Raw genomic sequence first — 20,318 nt, forward strand, 5'->3', positions numbered from 1 at the left:
ATTGCACTTTTTTATGTTGTATATACAGTCATGGTAGGTTGTAAGGCAGTGCACCACCTCTTTGTGTGGTAGCAGACTGCACTATGTTATGGGGCAGTTCACCCCCCTCTAAAGTTTCCAAAAATTGAAGCGAACTCTTGGTAATGGCTCAGTGCTTGACTGAATAAATTTGGGGAGGATGGAGGAGTTTGAAGATCAGGCTCTACCTTCAGGTTTCTAAAATGATGATTATGTTTTATGTGTTCATTGCATCCCGGTGACTAGAGACATTGTCATTTTATGTATTTATTGGACGTCTTTTAAAAGTGTTTTAAAGTTCTTAATAATGTTGTGCATGTTTGCAGTGTTATTTTTTTTATATTATAACACAAGTTAGGTAAATACCATCACACATCTCCTACACAAGTATTTGCACAGGAACAAACATTTGAATCTTGCAAATGCTCAGGACACGTCATCCTTGTTGGGAATCCATCTGTCTGCCATGGGGTTCATTGTTATTTTTAGGAGATTTACCCATGGTGCTTCTACTAGGGAAAACACAGCATTTTGGGATATGTAGTTTATTTATATTTCAGTATGGGCTTCAGAACCTAGCATGCTCTGTGCTGAAAATAAAAAGCAAGGTCTGACTAAAGTTGCTAAACATAATAAGGGTGAAAATGGCAGCTGTGAAATGTGCATCCTGGGATTTTTAAACCGATATTTATAAAGGAAACGTAGGGACAAAAGTCCCAGGATGCTACTTGCTGTTAGTTACAACAAAAACTGTCTGATGATGTCACATAACAGTGCACCACTTGGCAGCCATGGAAGTGTGGTAAGGCGTTCTGCAAGCCATGGAAGTGTGGTAAGGAGTTCTGCAAATTGATAATGGCTGCAGTAATTGTACTGTTACCCACCCTCCTCCAGCGTTCTAGACACGATAAGCCACAGGCGGCTGCAGGTTCAGCAGCTGTAGGGCCCAAGGCCACTGCCATACTGGGGGAATTTTCTGTTGAGTGGAGGCTGTGGTGGCTGCTTTCAGGGTTGGAAGGACTGCCCTCCAAGCCCTGTATAGAACCCTACAGAAGTGGTGCTCCTCCAGCCTGTGACTATCACACATGAATTACACTCATTAAAGACCTGCACATGGTCAGTCTTTCTCTCACAGACCCCTGGAATTCCAGCTCAGGGTCTCTCCCACATCTGTAGTGAGTGAGCTGAGTAGGCACAAGGGACAGAGAAAGGACACAACACGATACCGCAGGTGACAAGTGACATACTGCACATGGGAGAAGAGCGTAGGTAAAGACTGGAGAAACGGTGTGACAATAAGAGAAGGAGAGGTGTGAAAGTAAGAGAAGGAGAGGTGTGAAAGTACAAGGAGAGGAGAGGAGGAAAAAAGAGATGCTAAGAGGACAGAGAATGATTAATGATGAGTGAAAGCAAGAAACATGACAAGGTGTAGGGAAGACAATACTGATTGAGAGACTGAGTGACAAGAGAATGGGAAATAAAAGGTGTGATAGGAGACAGAACACAGACAGTGTGACAAAAGAACAGGGATCAGAATAGATGAGAGAGAACTGGTAAAGTGAAGTTTATTAAATCATGGGAAAGACCGAGAAAAAGACTGCAGTGTAGCAAAGTGTGCAAAAGGCATCTCTGAGCAACAGAATGAAAGAAGAAGGTTAGGAAAGTAAAACTAGAGTAAAGACAAAGGCAGTGAAACAGCTGTAGCATGCTCAGGATGTTCTGTGAGTCTGGGCAGCTGCACATCATCTTGTGCAGGAGGAGCTAAAGGAGCCCATCAAAGGAGTCAGAGCAAGACAAATATCTGTAGGGGCCCTGGAGGTGTTTATGGACACTGACCTGAAAATGCTTGTTAACACACTCACGCACTGCACATGCAAGGGAAAGTGATGCATTAATTATTGGGGCATTACACATAGAGGGGCTTAGCAGCCTAGTTGTGTTGCATTTGCATGCTCAGGTATTGCATAGACTTTAATGGGGACAGGGCATTGCATACAAGGGCATGACCCATACGGCCTCGGATATTTCCCCTGAATCTACTAATACATTCCGTTTGAGGGCTCTGTCTCTAGCACTGGGAGGCTTTTGGTAACCATGCACTTTATAATTGTATATTCATTCATTCATTCATTCATTCATTCATTCATTCATATTGCAATATAAACTGGTGTCAAATTCAGGTGCCCCCCCCAGACAATGGCCATATGTGTAAGGAAAAATGTATCAGTACTACAGCTTTTAAAATAGGGTGCTGGCTGCTAAACCATGCTGCTTCCAGGTGCATTACATACAGGTGTAAACAGTCCGGGAGCAGTAGTGGATAATGAACCAAACACACATATGTCCAGGTATAGTGCATTACATACGAGGGTATTACAGATACTGGCCTACAGACAGTCAGGGAAAGAGGTTACTAGACTGCAGCATTGCGGATACTGGCCTTGGGATGGTACTTTCCAATCTGGCCTTAAGGATACTGGCTTAAAATGGTAGTTTAGGAATTGTGGACACTTTGTTACACTCACTGGAGAGATACTGGCCTGGCTGGGGTGTCTTGCATGTGGGGACTTTGTGTCAACCGGACTGGGTACACTTCTTTATCTCCACAGACAATATAAAAGGTGGCCATTTATGGTGCTCTATATATTGTGACACTCTTAAAACTGTCCTGGCAATAGTGCTTTACGTACTAGAGACTGTGGAGACTGGCATTTAACTATTGGGGTATTGGAATATTTAATTCTTTCTCATTCAAAACTACTATGGCAAGGAATTTAATACTGTGTACATGTTTGCCTTGGAGGAGGCGACTGTCCAGGGAGAGGCTGTGTTCCCAGTCCATAGGTCAGGTGTTGTTTCACTAACTCTCCTCGTAAAGCTGCCTATAGAAGAATACAACTTTATCTGGAGTTTCAGAATTACATGTGTTTGATGCAGGACCTTCATAATAACGTGTGTGTTTGATGCAGGCTCCTCAGAACACCCTGTGTTTGATGCAGGCTCCTCAGAACACCATGTGTTTGATGCAGGCTCCTCAGAATACCATGTGTTTGATGCAGGCTCCTCAGAATACCATGTGTTTGATGAAGGCTCCTCAGAATAACATGTGTTTGATGCAGGCTCCTCAGAATAATATGTGTTTTTGCATGCTTCTCAGAATAACCTGTGTTTGGTGCAGGCACCTCAGAAGAACATATGTGCTTGATGCGGGCTTCTCAGAATAACATATGTGTTTGATACAGGCTCCTCAAAATAACAAGTGTGTTTGGTGCAGGCTCCTCAGAATACTGTGTGTTTGCTGCCGGCTCCGCAGAATAACATGTGTTTTTGGTGCTGGCCCATCAGAGTTTATGTGTTTGCTGCGGGCTCCTCAGAAGAACATGTGTTTGTTGCAGGCTCCTCAGAATAACGTGTTTGCAGCAGGCTCCTCAGAATAAAATGTGTTTTTGGTACAGACTCCTTAGAATAACATGTGCGTTTGGTGCAGGCTCCTCAGAACAACGTGTGTGTTTGGTGCAGGCTCCTCGGAATAGCATGTGGGTTAGGTGCAGGCTCCTCAAAATAACATGTGTTTGGTGCAGGTTCCTCTGGATAACATGTGTGTTTGGTGCAGGCTCCTGAGAATAATGTGTGTTTGCTGCAGGCTCTTCAGAATGGCATGTGTTTTCTGCAGGCTCTTCAGAACGGCATGTGTAACATAACATGTGTGTTTGGGGCAGGCTCCATAGAATCACATGTGTGTTTGGGGCAGACTCCTCAGAATGATGTGTGTGTTGCTGCACACTCCTGCTTTGAAACCAGCACTATTTAGTCAGGCAAGAGTGTCTCATCAAGCTCTGGGTTCTACTTTACCTTTGGGTACTCACCCATGTTTTGCTCATTATAAATACAGAACTATAATTTCCTAAATGCCAAATAAAAAAACACTGCCTGACAAATGACTTCTGCATGACAAGCGGAGACCTGAACGTGTATGAGTTCTTCAGATAAAAATCCACATAGACTGTCCTTCCAAGTCCCTGGATTTTCTTGTTTATTTGGGTGTTTTATGTAGTGCAAAAATACTACCTTTTTGTGAGCTTAGGAGGGCTATGTTTTACAGACTGTATACATAAAGCCAAGATGACTATACATGGAGATAGTGTGTCTGTTTTAGCTGGTGTTGAAAGGATGACAGTAAACAAAAAACTGCATGCAGATGCAATTTTGACACTAGACCTTTGGACCTATCTATGTGATGTCATCAGTCAGCCGGCCTTTTTATTCAACAACACTATGCAAGCTTAAATTTTAATGCAAATACACCTAATAATAATGATAAAACTACAGTTCCAGAATGCAACATGAAGTTTGTAAAATGCCAGGACTGGATGAAGGTGTCCCAAATGGCATAGAATTATTTAACATAGTGATTAGAATAAAACTGAGGCAAGAGTGAATGGGTGAGGACAAGCTCTTAAAAACTCATCTACTCATCTAGCCATACTACAACTGGCAGAACCCACTGGAGAGCATGCAGAGAGTGTAGCCACAACAAATGCACTGGTATTAAAGGGTTTTGCTTGTGTAATGCTTGTTCAGATCCTGGATTTTTAGTCAACAGCTTTGTGTAAGTATTTTCAGCCCATGCTTACAATTCTTAAAGCACATGTCCCAGAATACAACTTTCTTTTCCTATAAAGTGAGGACTGGAAAAGCTAGCATGCATGACATGGGGTCTTATAGCAGCTTTTGAAGTCAGGGAAATTTGATAACGCCTCTTGTTGCCCACTCTACAATTCTGCCATCACTCCAATTGATGCGTTGATAACATCTTCTGGTGGCATTTTTTAATCCACTGTTGAGGCCTACTGAACTGGATTGATATGGAGAACCATGGACCCAGAGTACGAAAAACAATATATCGCTCTATAGTCACTGGCACAGGGGTCCGGTCCTAAAGTCTGCTCAGGGAAGTCACAGAGCCCTGAGGAAAAGTTTAATTATGCAAATGTGGGAGTAGGATTGATGCACAACCACATAGACAATAATGCAGGACCTCAGTGCATGGTATTCACCAGGCTGCAGTGTTCGGAAATCCCTCTTTCCAGGCTGTGCCTCCAACCTGTATGCCTTTCATCACTCTGTGAGGCATGGAGTCTCTCATACCTTCCACACAGTTATCTGATAGGAGTCCGCACAGAGAATGCACAGCACGTACACTGATGTTAGAACATGGAGAAGAGGCGTCAGAGCCCTTTAAGTAGGTCAGTCAATCCAGTGCTTAATTTTAGGAAAAAAGTAAGTGCCAGACTACCAGACTATTTGAAGCCCCCAAAACTGTAGGAATGACTTTTAAAGTTGTGTATTATTTGTTTTTATTGTATATTGATTTAACAAAAAAACTGATGTTCTGCTCATCTCTAAATAACACAAACAGCCTCACCATGTGGCAGCTGCCATAATGGCCAGTGTTGACAATTAAGAAGGGATGCCAAGCACCAGAAACTACCAGCTCAAGTTAAGCACTGCGTCAATCTATCCCACTATAGAGGGTACTTGTCCTATACACCTCACTCACAGGCAAGCGACTATAACATGGGAACTGAACATATTTAGATATTTAAGGATCCTAGATTTCCATAAAAACAACGATATACTAGAGGGCAATCTAGGGGCCTCAATTGCTCCCTGGGGCCACATGTTGCTTTCTATCGTATATTGACTCTTGCCCAGTGGGTAGTGTGGCAGTCACCAAAATTATCTTGATGCCCATATTGTTTTTCCTCTTTGCTAACCATTCAGTACTAGTACTCTGAGTCACACTTAAAGAGCTGAATGGCCTCTTGGGGGAACTTATATCGGGGCATGGAAGATGAGGAATCCCGCTGTCCAACTTAAAAATACTCCTACACGAGGACTTGCATCCCCATACATGGAACTTTATTACTTAGTGTCCTAAATCAGTTGGTTAATCCTGTGGTTAGCTGGGCGTAACACTGATGAATGTCAGTACACACTGGAAACCATACAAAATGGTATTTAATATGATGCAGAATAATAGCAAACTCATATCTCACTTCCCAGAATACTGAAAGTTGCACCACATCGTTGGAGTGTGGTGCGTCAGAAAACACAGATAGAAACCCAATATGAACTTGCCATACCCCTAAGGAATGGAGTTAGTACATATTAAAGACATAGCCACTGGGAAACAGTAGGTTTATTTGCAGTCAGTGACCAATGCAATTTGAGTTATCATCAGTGATGTCACAAACCGTGTCATGAGTGATGTAGTATATAAGGTCATTGGCAGTGCATTTCTGGGCATAAGTTATAGTTAGCTCAGGTAATATAACTGCTGAATTTCACTGATTTTGTATGAGTGAAATCCCAGTCTAAAAATAAGGTCCCTGTAACCTTTGCTTTTTCAGTGAATTGCTAGGGTGTTTTTAAATTCCATTTCCTAACTATAACGTCTCTGTATCCTTTGTTTTGTTCAGTGAATTTCTAAGGTTTTTCAAACATTTTTTCCTAACTATAATGTTTCTGTAACCCTTGTTTTTTTTAAGTGAAATTCTTTGTTTTTTCAACTAATAGTCGTGTTTGCAGAGTGTTGGAGAAAATGGGTGATACCTCGACCAGCTTTCAGGAATCCTACTGTGAGAGACCTATTGGAGGAACACCGGAGGGCTTCTTGGCCCCCAAAGGTCCTTCAGCAGCCAAGGGTTCCTTTATCTTCCAAGCAGTAGTGCGCCAGGAGGTACGTTTGCAGAGTGGTGTAGAAATGGTGTGTAGCCTCTTAAGTACAGTCAGCAATTAGGCTGTGTGTGACTTCCTTGAGGTAAAAGGAGGGCTTGTTGGCCCCCAAGTATGCTTTTGAGTGAAGGGAGCTTCATTACCCAACCAGCAGTGCACCAAGAGATGAGTTTCCAGAGTGGTGGAAAAAAGGGTCATGGCCCCCGAAGACCTCTCAACAATCATGCTGTGTTGGACTTACTGGAGGTGAAAGGAGGGGTTATTGGCCCGCAAAGACACTCTTCAGCCAAGGGGACTTCATCCCCCAACCAGTAGTGGGGAAAGGGGGCAAGAACTTCAAAGACCTCTCAGCAATCCCACTGTGTGGGACTTACTGGAGGCAACAGGAGAGAGTTAGCATTGCTCTTGGACAGACAGAGCTGCTAAACATGCAGCTCCCTCTGTCCAAAAGCAGTTTTGCTCTGCTTTCAGCAAGCAAGAGCATTTGTAATGCTCTCACTTGTTGAAAGAGGAGCAGCGTTTGCTAAGGCTTGGCGGGAGCGAGGATGTACTCGCCAAAACATACGCAAACTGCAATGTCATGGAGGCAGACAGCCCAGGCGATTGCAGGAGCCAGGGGGAGGTTTGCGGTGCCCAAGGCCAGGTACTATTTTAGGAGGGAGGACTATGCAGCCCCCTTCCTACCTTCACCAAGGGCCTGCCCAGGGGAGGTGGAGTTCCACGGGGCCAAGAATGGGCCCACGTAGCCCTCCTCCCTTTTCTTCAACTACCACTTTGGCCCCAGGAAGGTGGTGATCCCCAGGTCCTGGGGGAGTCCGTGAGGCCCACTAATATCAAAAACAAAAAGCCCCAGGGAGGTGGGGGTCCGCAGGGCTCTGGGAGAGGCAATAAGGGCCTCCCCTGTACTTATTCAATAATTAGCCCAGGGGAGTTGACAGTCCCTGGGGCTGTAGGGATGAAATGCAGGCCCGCCACATCATTTTACTGTTCCTTGCCTCAAGGAGGTGGCAGTCTCCCGCAGGGGGTGCCACAAGGGCATCCCTGCATAATTAAAAAACATGCTGATGGAATTTTGGCCTTCCCAAGGGCTGCTTTTAAAAGATGCACTGGCACCCATGTATCTTTTAGTTTAAAACCATCCACAAATTTGCAGCAAAATAAAACAAAAAATGCTTTTAAACCTTGGCTCCTTTCCTTTATTTTTCACTGTTTTTGCAGGACTCAGCTTCAAGCCAAGTTCCAATATGGCTGCCTACACTTCCTGTCTGTAGTGTTGGCAGCCAATCAAATTTAAGTAAGATCCACGAGTCAACTGTAAGTACTCGTGTCCCCAGATATCAATATTTTTTAAAGTTATATCTATCAAAAGTTGCAAAAATGGATTTACACCAAATTACAAAGACACATTTTCAGGACCAACATCTACCTTTCGCCCAAATTTGGGATAATTCCGTTCAGCGGGTCTTGCTGTAGTCGTTTTCAAAACTATTGTACGCGGAAGATGCAGTCCTAATGGGTCCCACACTGAACGCGCTACACACTATAGTTAAGGGTTACGTAGATTTTATGGCTGACTTTAGACCTTTGCACTAATTTTTTAAAATCGTTCATAATGACCTGTGGCCCCCAAAAACATCTTATTAACTCAATTATCTCAGGCCCTGAACGTTTGTTATGCACTCGCACTTTCCCATACTAGGGGTTAGTATTCACTGACAATGGTTCTTGAGCAGCCCGTGGGGCCAATAGCAGTAGTAACTTTTGAAGGACATAAATTCAATTCTTAGCCTCCCGGAACCCAAAAGACCTGAGGTAGTGCTATCTGTAAGAAAATGTTATAAAACACAGTGCATTCCCACCGCAACATATGGTGCAGAAGTTTGGGGCTTCACAAAATGCAGTGGTATCCAGGGAGAGGAAAACAGATTCTGCCTGGAAACTCTTAGGGGCCCCAATTTCCTCCTCACATTTTGTGTGCCAAAAGGAATTGAATCTGCATTATATTGAAGACTATATCAGGTCTCGTCCAGCCATATTTTGGCTAAAAGTTTGGCAAAACCCAGCAGCAACTTTGACAAGAGACATAATAGCAGACTGCCTTAAATGTGATAAATGCGAGGGAGCATACCCTGGCTTGCCGCTGTCAGAAAAAGCTTGAGCAGCGTAAATTTTGAACACATGTTTCTAAACCCAACTGATCTGGAGGAAATAAATAAAAAGACCCTCCAGGATGCTCTATATGAACAATACAGCAACACAAGAGATGCTATAGAGCGCTTGAATGTATCAGTGGTAAGGTATATGTCTTTGGTGGACGCTAACAGGCCCCCATCACATCTGCCATCCAGCTATCTTTTAAAGAACATATGTCGCTGGGAGAGACGTTTGCTCCTTAACCTCAGGGCTGGCACCTTAAAATACTCACTTTGCTTCCCTATAGGATTGAATATCAATCTTGAGCAAACGCCCTGCCCCTGTGGTACCCGCAGCAATCAATCAATGCTACACTTTTTATTTTTCTGATATTTTTATCGAAAATACACTAAACAATCTCTGATCCCCTTCTTTAAGGCAACTGCCATTACTGATTATAGATTTGCCTATTTGGAAATTCTTAAGCTTAAGAGGGATGATCTGATTTTTTGTGTAAGTTCATTCTTGAGAGTGGCAGCTCATTCACGTACTTCAATGATTACCCCGTAACACAGTTAATTGTATTTAATGTCATTATGCTGCTATTTGACAGAAGGTTTAAATATCTATTACAGGATGATGTTCTGCAAGAAACTGCTATCTTGTATATTAGATCCCACTTTTGTATAGCTTATATTCAATTGCACTTTATATTATGCTGCTAAAACTGTTTACACTTGATCGCACTTTATTATAATATGTTGCTACCTGTTAAGGGCTATAAACTCTCCGTGTTCCAATGCTATCTCTGACGCTGCTGTTCTGCATACTATTGATGTTCTTTGATGCAAACAACAAGCCCCCACTTGCCTACTGCTTTTACACTGTGCATTGGTTATAATTGCTTGTACTTTTGCTGGTACTTTTATCTGTGCTTTTATGGATATTTATATCCGAATAAATATTTTTATTGATCGTGTTCAAAAAAATGAAAAATCCCTATAGACATTATATGGAGAAAACGCAAATTGGGACCCCCCTGTTTTTTTGGCCCCTGCTCCTAACTATAACTACCTACTGGCTATTCACTGAGAAAAAACAAAGATTAAAGTGATGTTATAGTTAGATGGGATGGCTTCTTAAAACACAACATATAAAAATAACTGACATTCCTCAGTTACAGTTATCTGACCTAACTCTAATTTGCGTCCCACCATGCACTGCTTATAATCTTACATATTACAACACTCATGACATGTTCAATGACATAATTGATGACATCACTGATGACATCTCAAATTATATCATTTATTACATTATTTATGACATAACTAATGATGTCATCCACCAACTACTGTTCAATTTGCTGCACAAACAAGTGCAACCTTTGAAATATGTAAATAGGAAGCAAATGCTGTACAATCATGTAAGCATAAACTACATGCATACTGTTCTCATCTCCTTAAAGGCTTACCTTCATCTGAATATCAGAGCTTGTAATTTATTGCATTGAATCTCTCAAAGATCTTTCTTTCTTGTGGCATGTGTGCTTAGCAGTGCTTCAAAAGTATATCATTCTGTCAGACCCACAGAGCGACATAAGTTGTCAAGCTAACAAGGCAAGATATAGACAGGAGGCAGAAGAAATCACAAGCAGACTATACATGTACAGGGTACAAGTACAGATCAGGATAAGACCCAAGAGTATACCCAGTGTATTTCCTAGGTTTCTCTATTGTAACTGCCCAGCTCTGAGACTGAGAAGGGAGGCAGTGTTACACTATATACACCGCATTCAGGCAAGCACCTGGCAGGTCTTGAGCACCATAAGACATAAGATCCAAATTGATGATAATCTTTCCCCCCCTACAGGTACACCAATAGATGAGGCCATCCTTTCCAGTGCAACACAGACACATGGATGTGATGTGGAAGGCAGAAGCATGTGCATTGAAGAGCACAGTAAGCAGGGCTATAGAGCCTGGAAACTTGCATGTTATCTCTTCTTTTGGGAAGGTGAGCATCTGAGAACTTCAATGGAGTGAGGAACAGTCACAGCAGCACTTCACCTGTTAAAGTGGAGGAGCACACACAAATACTACAACTGTGTAGCAAGAGAATAAGCCTGGCACAGACTGAATATTCACATGGAGGTAACTTTGCATTTGCTGATTTGGTGCAACAGTCACCTAGTGTGGGCAAGGGCATGATAAAATAGCCTTAGCCATTGTACAATTAGAATCCTTTTTTGTGAGTTAAAGTCTTTTAGTCTGCTGATCCACTTATTTGTCCATATTATATTAAAGTCACACCTACTAACATGAGGCTTGATTAAGAGTTCAGTGTAACTAAAAATCCTCCATATTTGGGGTTGGTTTGATGATTAATAAGTAGGAGGATTGTCTCTCTTGACTTCATAATCCTGGCTACCTTTAAAATAATAATAATGTAAGAATGTAGACTTAATGTAGAGATAATCAGTAACTTTAAATTAAAATTTAATCATTTACTCTCTCATGCAAAGCACCCAAAGTCAATTTACTTCAAAACTTGACTCATCTTTCATTTTAGACTATGCAAACTATAATGTTTTATTTATTTTCAGATGGGAGATATCAATCAAACTTACCTGGGAGAATTTGTTCTTGTGGGGTTCTCTGATCTTTCTAACTTGCGAGTTCCCATGTTTGCTGGATGCCTGCTTTTGTATCTAATAGCAGTTTCTGGTAACCTCACTGTCATATCTGTCATTTACTCAGAGCCACAACTGCACACACCCATGTACTTCTTTCTTACAAACCTGTCTTTTGTAGACATCTCTTACACTTCTGTCACAATCCCAAAAATGCTGGCCAGCTTCTTTCTTTCAAAAACACGAATTACTCTTAAGGAATGCCTTCTACAGGTATACTTTTTTATGACCATGATTGCAATAGAATTCCTTCTGCTGACCATCATGTCTTTTGATCGCTATGTAGCCATCTGCAATCCATTACAGTACACACTGATCATGAATAGATCTACATGTCTGCAAATGGCCACTGGAGCATGGATTCTAGGCTTTCTGGTGCCAATATTTCACTCTGTTCTTTTATCCACATTCTCCTTCTGTAAGACTCATGAAATTAATCACTTCTTCTGTGACGTCGCCGCACTGCTGCAACTTTCCTGCACTAGCACTCGTACCATTGAAACAATGACGTTCATAATTGCCGTGATATTGGTACTATTCTCATGGATTTTAATTATCACTTCATACATCAAAATCATCTCAGCCATTCTGAAAATGCAGACTACTACACAGAGGCAAAAGGCCTTCTCGACCTGTTCCTCTCACCTCACAGTGGTTATTTTATTTTATGGAGCCCTCATGTTTGTCTATGTAAGGCCAATCTCAACGTACTCAGTAAGTCAAAACAAAATGTTCTTCTTGGTCTACAATGGAGTGGTCCCTTTGTGCAACCCCATAATCTACACACTTAAAAACAAAGAGTTCAAAGATGCCTTGAAAAGAAGAACAGGTAGAAGATCACGGAATAAGGAACAAGCCTGAGGTACAATGCTATTGTGCAATAATTTATTGCATCATTATTTATTATGATTTTTGTTTCACACCCAAATAATTTGAACAATGCTAGGTTTTATGGGTTATGCAAGTTGTTTCTAGTCTTACAGGTCAATGCATTCATGGGCACAGACACAGCTTAAGGCATTGCATAACGTGAGACAGTTTGAGTCTTAAATAAGGTCTCATATAAGAAGAGATGTCTATCCTTTTCCTAATGTGGGTTAGATTTTATGCTCCTGGGCGTACTTGAAAAATTTGTAATGAACATCGGCGTGAACAGTGCCATGGACAGGATATATGGTTCTACAGCGGTATTCGTACAAGTGCCTTGAGACCCTTGCGGGTGAGTAGTGCGCTATACAAGTATCAATTTACATTTTACATTTAATCACAAATGTGGGAGCGACACAGAGGAGTGGCTGAGAAAAGTAGAAGACTTACTACCAAATGGGATTAGAGATGAGTAAGAGGGGGTTATGGAGGGCAAGGGAGGGGTTTAAGGGGGAACGTCACCCACCTACACATGTAACTTACAATTCCTGTAGTAATTGTATCAGAATTTGTGAGCAGAATGCTGAAAGTAGTAAACTTACTACATAGTGTAAACATAACATACAAAAGTGAGTCAGGTCCTGTAGAGAGATGAACAATTTTTACTCAAATCTGCAAATAACTTTAGATGGACAAGAAGTAGTTTACTTCGGGAAACTAGTTAAGAAAAAGGCTGCAGCAGCTATTGATAATATTAGATATTGTGGTTAACACATGTGTAGGGCTGTGTGATCTGATTTGTGAAGAGCATATGTTTAGTCCCTGTTTTCCAGAGCTATGATAACACCTAGTGGAGTGTGATTTCCCTGACCCAGGGAGCTTGCACTGGAGGCAGACAGTTGGTGGATTCCAGAGGGTCTGAGAAGGCTTTTGGAGTGATCCTGAAGGGGGGGGCTGAGTCTCAGCGTCAGAACCCCATTAACATTGGTCAAATTTGGAAAGAAGTCTGCATGCATGTCCAAGATTGGACTACAACGAGTAAGAAATCCCAATATGGCTGCTAGAAGGTGACATACCACTTTGCCTTCTAGTGTTGCATTGATGAAGGCATATTTAGAATGTCAAGCATGCCCTGCTTCTGAGCTGTGCACTTCACAGAATAATTCATCCTAGTCAGCTGTGATTCCTGGGCATCGTGAAAGATTAGTCAGGGTAGAGACATTGTGTAATTGTTCGACGTTTAGTTTTTCGCTTTAAGGTATTTCAGAAATTCTAGTGAAATAAACATTTTGGTGGATTCCAGAGGGTCTGAGGAGGCCACTCAGCCCCCCACAAGGAAAAGGTTCTCAGTGAGTGTAATTAGCCTTAAGGCTTCTAGGATGGCTAGAAAGGGCAAATATCTGCATAAATTCTGGTACAGGAGTGAATCTAAGATGGCCGCCATGAAACGACCTCTTAAGCAGCATTCTAGTGTTCAGGCAAATTGTGGTAGTTTAGAATGCCCAGGTGAAGTGCCCGCATTAGCGAGCACTTCACCTGAAGACTGAGAAGAGAAGGACGTACCAGTTATTTGTGGCGTGATAGTTTAGTCATGGAATCACTGTAGCGCAATTTCTCGACGTATTTTCGACACGCATCTGTGTTCAAGCCTGAGGGAGCAGTGTGCCATCACGGAGCCAGTCAGTAAGCAGACTTGTGGGAATTTGAGCATGTGTAGTTTCGAGCAAGGAAGCCTCACAAAATTCTGTTGCGTATGACCAAAGAATAGACTGTATGGGCAGTGTCAGCACAAGTCATGCAGGTTTACACTTGTGAATTATATTGGCAGTTCCTTTCTAGAGAATTTACCGGCAGTGTTTCCTGTCAAAGCGCAGCATACTAGTGAGCATATACTGACCCTGTATAGTAGTTGTTAATACTAATAGGTTTAGAAGGCTGGCTACAGATTTAAGTAACATATTAGAAGAAAAAGGAAGAGAGAAAGACACATATACTTACCAGAGTCAGCGATAGCAGTACTGGAGTTGCATCTGTACAAAGGAGGTGAGGAACCTATAAATAGAGAGAAAGAGAACAAACAAAAGTTGAGTTGGAACGAAAAAAAGGGAAAGGACTGAGCGAAATTAAAGGAACATTTGTTTTTTTAATACAGTTGCAGCACACAAGAAATTAAACTTCAAAAGAAGAAAGGCATAGGTCACAAGAAAACTGGGTAGGTACATTTAGAGATATAAAGACATAGATAAAAAATATTAGAACACTGTAAGTTGTTTAGTGCTATTGTTTTCTTGCAGTTCGACTTCCTGTAAAATCTTGTTTTGCAAGAAAAGAAAATGCAAGCAAGGTCTAACCATTGGAGGAAGAATCAGAGATATATTGTGACTGTCTCTTCTCTGTCCCATCCCCTTTCCCCACTGCGGTTTCCATGGTGGTTCACGTGTAGTACTATGTGTAGACTGGAAAATCGTTCTGAGTCATTGGGAACTGACGCAGATTCTGCTCCTGTGCCTATTTGTGGACTGCACCCCTGACAGATCTTGAAGGGTGGGGGGCTGATACTCAGGGTGCCCACAACCCAGTCCAAAGGCCTATTGGTTCTATTAGTGAGCACCAGGAGTGAGACCTAGTCTGTACTGGGTTGACATCCCCTGAGTGGGATCCCTTATTGTCAAGAGAGCTGGCGTGGGCGGTTGTGACAAGCATACCACCAGTACTGGTGTCTGGGAACACCACTCCAAGTGGAAGGGTGCAGTAGACCAGAGAAAGGGGTGAGGGGGGAAGACAGTCCCCACTGGTGTGAGGAAATATGAATTTTATGATCAGTTATGTCCCCTATCTTAGACCCCAACGGCTCCATGTATATGCTACAAGTACATGTATGTTCCCTCCAGTTCTAGCTATGAAGACGCAAATACATGTGCGTCCAACGTCAACATGTCCTCTTTCAGATCCGCCATGAATGGGTCGGATATTCCGTTCCTAAGTATGAAAGGCCACCGACTTTATGTGGTTCACCCTTCATGTTTTACAGTTCAGGCGAGTAGGCCCTGAATCCTGCCATCAAGTCTTTTCCTGCCTATTGTTTCTAAAAGCTCCGGCCTGAGCCTGCATCTGTATCCATGAACTTTGTCCTATTCCCTGCGCGGCAAACGGTGCCTGATCCAGCCTGTTGCCTGCCAAAAACTGTATTTCACCTTCAAGATTATCTGCTCCGCTCCTCATCCAATGCATTCCTGTCTAGTGGTTTAGGTAAACATTCTTCCAGCTACCGAGCGAAGGGCCCGGCCTTGCTGTCCTCATGCAAGTAATTCATAGCCCCTGTTACCATGGAAGATTCCTGCCCCTCACATCTCATGTAGACACTTAGACGCTTGTACACGCACTAACAGTCAGTATAGAATAGATTCTGCTCGAGAAACCTTTCCTTTTGGATAATACAGTTCCTTAAACACAAGATATTAGATATGATTTGGGATTAGGTTGACCTGACCCCCCAGACTTCTGTCTCCACATGTAGAGCTAAATGTCAAGTCCCCTTCACCCTCTAGTTGCACGTCAATCACACGTCATGCGGCTACGTGCGCATCTCTGCCAAGTATTTCTGCTGACATTGCAGGATTCTCTTATGGATCCGCCCACTTGTGACATCATGTTTAATGACGTATCTAGTTACGCCTGTATGTACGCCTTTTTCATTACGTATGTGTATGATTATCAGTTGTTACGCCTCCTGCATCTGTCTTAATGTAATCCTTTTCATATATATATAATTACTTGTCAATAATGCATTGTCTTTGCCTATCCTTCCTGAACCTTCGTGGTGATGGAATTTGATGCCCTGATTCGAATCAGGATTCCTTTGTAAGGAATAAAGTCCTTTCAGAACCTCTAATATCACGGATTCTGCCTCTTATTTTACTGAGTTATTCTTATTATATTTACCACATCAAAATCAGTACAGGTAATTAAATTATTTACCACATAAATTGGCGCCCGAACAGGGACACTTTCTCATCTCACGCGCCGGAGGTGCGTTGCAGGCCCGGTCTCCTGCCACAGCTGGACGGACAACTACGCGTACCCGCAGGATTTCCTGTATCTCCCTCCGGCCAAGCGGGGGTGACTGAGGCTGCGATCAACACCCAGACGAGGCGGTGAGAAGTGCGAAGTATCCCGACCAGAGCCTAGCTGAGAGAGCAAGATCCGAGGTATACAGAGGCCCACCAGGTTCCGAAGTTCCAAGTCAAGTCGAGTCGAGTCCAGTCCGGTCCAGTCCAGTTCAGTTCCGAGGCCTTCCGTTCCGAGCTACCCGGTGAGTACCGTTGCCGGGGAGGCGTTCAGACGTGCACATAATTCGTGTCGGTCAAGACGGGTTTGGGTACACAGATCCGGTCTGCACTGTTTTAGCAGTGTATCTGTACTGTTTAGCAGTATATCCAGTATGTCTCGTATATAATTCAGTATTATCTAGTATTAAGTATTATGCCGGTAACTAGTTTTCTTCTAATCATTATTGTCCGTTAAATGTTAAATGTTAAATGTTTTAATATGTTTTAAAAATTGTGGTATGAATGAGTGTTCATTATTGTGTTTATCGTATTTAATGGTGTTCAAGTCTAGGTATCAAGAGTAAGAATCAAGTAGCAAGGTTTAAAGATGCCGCTCTTTTCAAAATTAAGACAGATAAAAACTAGAAAGGGGGTGCTCGAAGAAGCTGTTCCCATTCCACCTAGGGACACTCCAGGGTACTTTATGTACCATAAGCATGGCCTAGATGCCGTACTATATCTTGATTTATGGGCAGACTACACCAAGGATTTAGCAGAAAGTCAGAGATGGCCCGCAGCTGGGACATGGGATGCTGATTGCATCATGAGAGTAGAAGAAGAATTATGGAAAAAGAAAGCCCGACAGTCACAGAAAGATGCCATTCAATTATGGCGTAAAGAATCGCACAGGCGCACAGAGAAAGCGCTCAGACAAGAAGAGAAAAGTAGGGAGAATTCAAATAAAGCCCGAGAAAGTATATTAATTGAGGAAGGTACCAGAGTGAAAACAGAACAAGTAGATCGACAAAGAAACGCTCTTATGAATGGTATGTATCCTCTTCTGGCCGAGGGTTTACCCAAGGCTACCCCGGAAATACCGAAAGATTTGACACCTCCATTGCTCCCGATTAAAGCACATCCCAAGACCGCCAAAGACATTTTCCTTTCCTCCTATTTAGACGATGTAGCTCCCGAATATGTTAACGCTCCGCCACACACACCGCCTGTCGATGGTGCTCAACGCCAAGATTATCCGCCTCCACCTCCGCAACAACAAACTCCTACGCACATTCCAAATGGCCCATCTGTTTCTACCGCTTTTCCTGCATCTGCAGTTTCTACCTTACATCCAACAAATCCTTTCGTGCCCAGCACCCCAGACGGTGCTACAGGAGGTACTACAGAAATTTTTGCACCGCCACCGCGAGGAAATAAATTATCTTTCAGAGATTTAGCATACCAACGTACACCCCAACTAGCAACTTCCGACATGTTCAAAGAACATCTAGTGGATTGTAGATATGATCCAGTGCCCGGTAAACGGGACAGAATGCTGCTGTCATCACTACGTATACGACGAGCTTCAATGTTTTTAGCGACGCTACCAGGAATGATGACACATTTAGACAAAATATATCACTTTGTCCAATCAGGGCAAGGCCCTGAAAGTATTGACGAAGCCATGGAATACCAGAAAGTAGATATACAGAGACAACTGCTACGCTTCTTCATAAACTGCGTGATCAGAAATAGAGATCGACCTGGGGTAGATCAGGATGAAATGCAAGTACTGACCCGATGGGGTCAGAATATATCAGAAGAAAAACATGATAAACAGAAATGTATAGTAGTGATGTGCCGAAAAATCCGCAAAGAAGTAGAGCGGATACATAAAGAAAGAGTAGAGGCAGACAAAACTGAATCAGAGGGAGAGGAGGAGGAAGAATCAGAAATGCCCACAGGACAATTAGAAACAATGGCTTATGTGGGTAAGGGGAGATCTTTTAGTAATACCAGATGTTTTAGTGATCCAATACGTCCGATACGCCCAGAATGTCACAGAAATTTTCAAGCTCCTATGTTAATTACAAGGTCTCCTGAACACCTATTCCAAGCTGCTGATAAATTACTCCGAGACCGAAGGGGGTATCATATGCTCGATTCTATGGATGAACAAGAATTAGCCAGGTCAGCAGTACAATGGGCTGACAGTTCTGAAAAATATAGTGATGATGCGCTAGCACACACGTTTTTGAACCTTACCCCAGACGAACAGCGTTTAGCTGGTATATACATGATTCAACACCTCCTTATATTATATAAAAGCCAACACTCCGATCCTGGACCCTTACCTGACATATTGACCGAATTACTCACGAATAAATGGAGAGGGTCAGGTACTGATTTAATTAAAGAAATTATAGAATTTCGAAACCAGTATATAGTTTTCGTATGCCCAGAACATGTTCCAATTCCCACTAAGGGAAGAAAAATTTATCATATAGATAGACAGAATACCTTACGCGAAGTACACCCAATCAGAGGTGAAGATAATAACGTTACACGCGTGTTTGTGTACACGCCCATAACTAAAATTGAATTATTAGAAATGAAGAAAGTAGTACCCAGCCATGACAAAGATCCAGCAGGTTTCCACCGTGAGATAAAAGACATGTTACTCATGGGAGAGTATACCTACCCTGACATTATGAAAATATTGAAAGTATTAATGCCTGCCGGTATTTACGAGAAACTCAAAGAAAAGGAATGGGAGGTGGGAGACCAAAAGATAGATTGGACAGCGTTAGAAAACGAAGAAAAGGCCCGAGCTGCAGGATCAGGGCTTGGGGAAAAGACTACAGCACTCCCAGGATTACTAGTGCAAGTACTGCCACGTTTATTAACTACGAAAAAGGAAGACTGGGGTGCAATTTCAGCCTGCAAACAAAAACAAGATGAAGACACTAGTGATTTCTATTCCCGATTTGAAAAATGTTTTGGTATTATTAGTGGCATAAAAGCAAATAGCGAGTCGTATCCACATCTGTTTGTGACAAAATTAGTTGAAAATTCCATGCCCCAAGTTAAGAATAGAGTATTGAAATTCGAGAGTACCTGGCAAGGTAACACCCCGTCACAGATGTTGCAAATGTTACAATATCACCACAATAGAATTAGAGAAGAACAAGAACATGAACATAGACGTATGAAAGACACGAAAATGAAAATGCTCGTTGCCCAGTCAGTTCCAGCTGACAGCCATAAAAAGGGTGCGACACAGCCCAGTAACTCAGCGATTCCTGTTAAAGGGACATGCAACTATTGTAAAAAGCCAGGTCATTATATACATGATTGTGCAGTCCTGAAATATAATATCTCTATTGGAAAAACTCAGGAGAGACCACGTCCACCTAGACAGGATCAGATCCAACAACAAATACCCCAGAATGTACAGCCTATGCCAGCTCCACAACAGACCGTAGCAACTTCACCGGCGCAGCCTATTGCTGCAACACAAGCAACGACACAACAGATGTACCAGTATGCACAAGCTGACTATCCCGATTATCAACGATACACATGAAATAGCCTAGAGAGGGAAATTGGCTTACCCCTTATAGAGGTTCCTGTAGACCAAGAGGGACCTTATGTACATAGTGAACTATTAGGGGAAGACAGAAAGTTTTTACTCGATACAGGGGCAAGCAGAACAACTATACGACGAAGTGAAGTTCCAGGGGCACCCCTCTCAGGCTCACAGAATATTTCCCTTGGATTCTCAGGAAAGCCTATTATTAATGAAGTATCGCAACCTCTTCCAC

At 42.5% G+C, this 20,318-nt stretch overlaps 1 protein-coding gene across 1 annotated transcript; it reads left to right on the plus strand.

Annotated features, from left to right (window-relative positions):
* The first annotated feature begins 11,494 nt into the window (after positions 1–11,494).
* LOC146813224 (olfactory receptor 8U9-like) lies at positions 11,495–12,442 on the plus strand. The gene has a single exon (XM_085614203.1). The coding sequence runs from the start codon at positions 11,495–11,497 to the stop codon at positions 12,440–12,442; it is 948 nt and encodes a 315-aa protein (XP_085470329.1).
* The last annotated feature ends 7,876 nt before the right edge of the window (positions 12,443–20,318 follow it).

Source organism: Triturus cristatus, chromosome 7 (genome assembly GCF_964204655.1).
Source record: "Triturus cristatus chromosome 7, aTriCri1.1, whole genome shotgun sequence".
Lineage (NCBI taxonomy): Eukaryota > Metazoa > Chordata > Amphibia > Caudata > Salamandridae > Triturus > Triturus cristatus.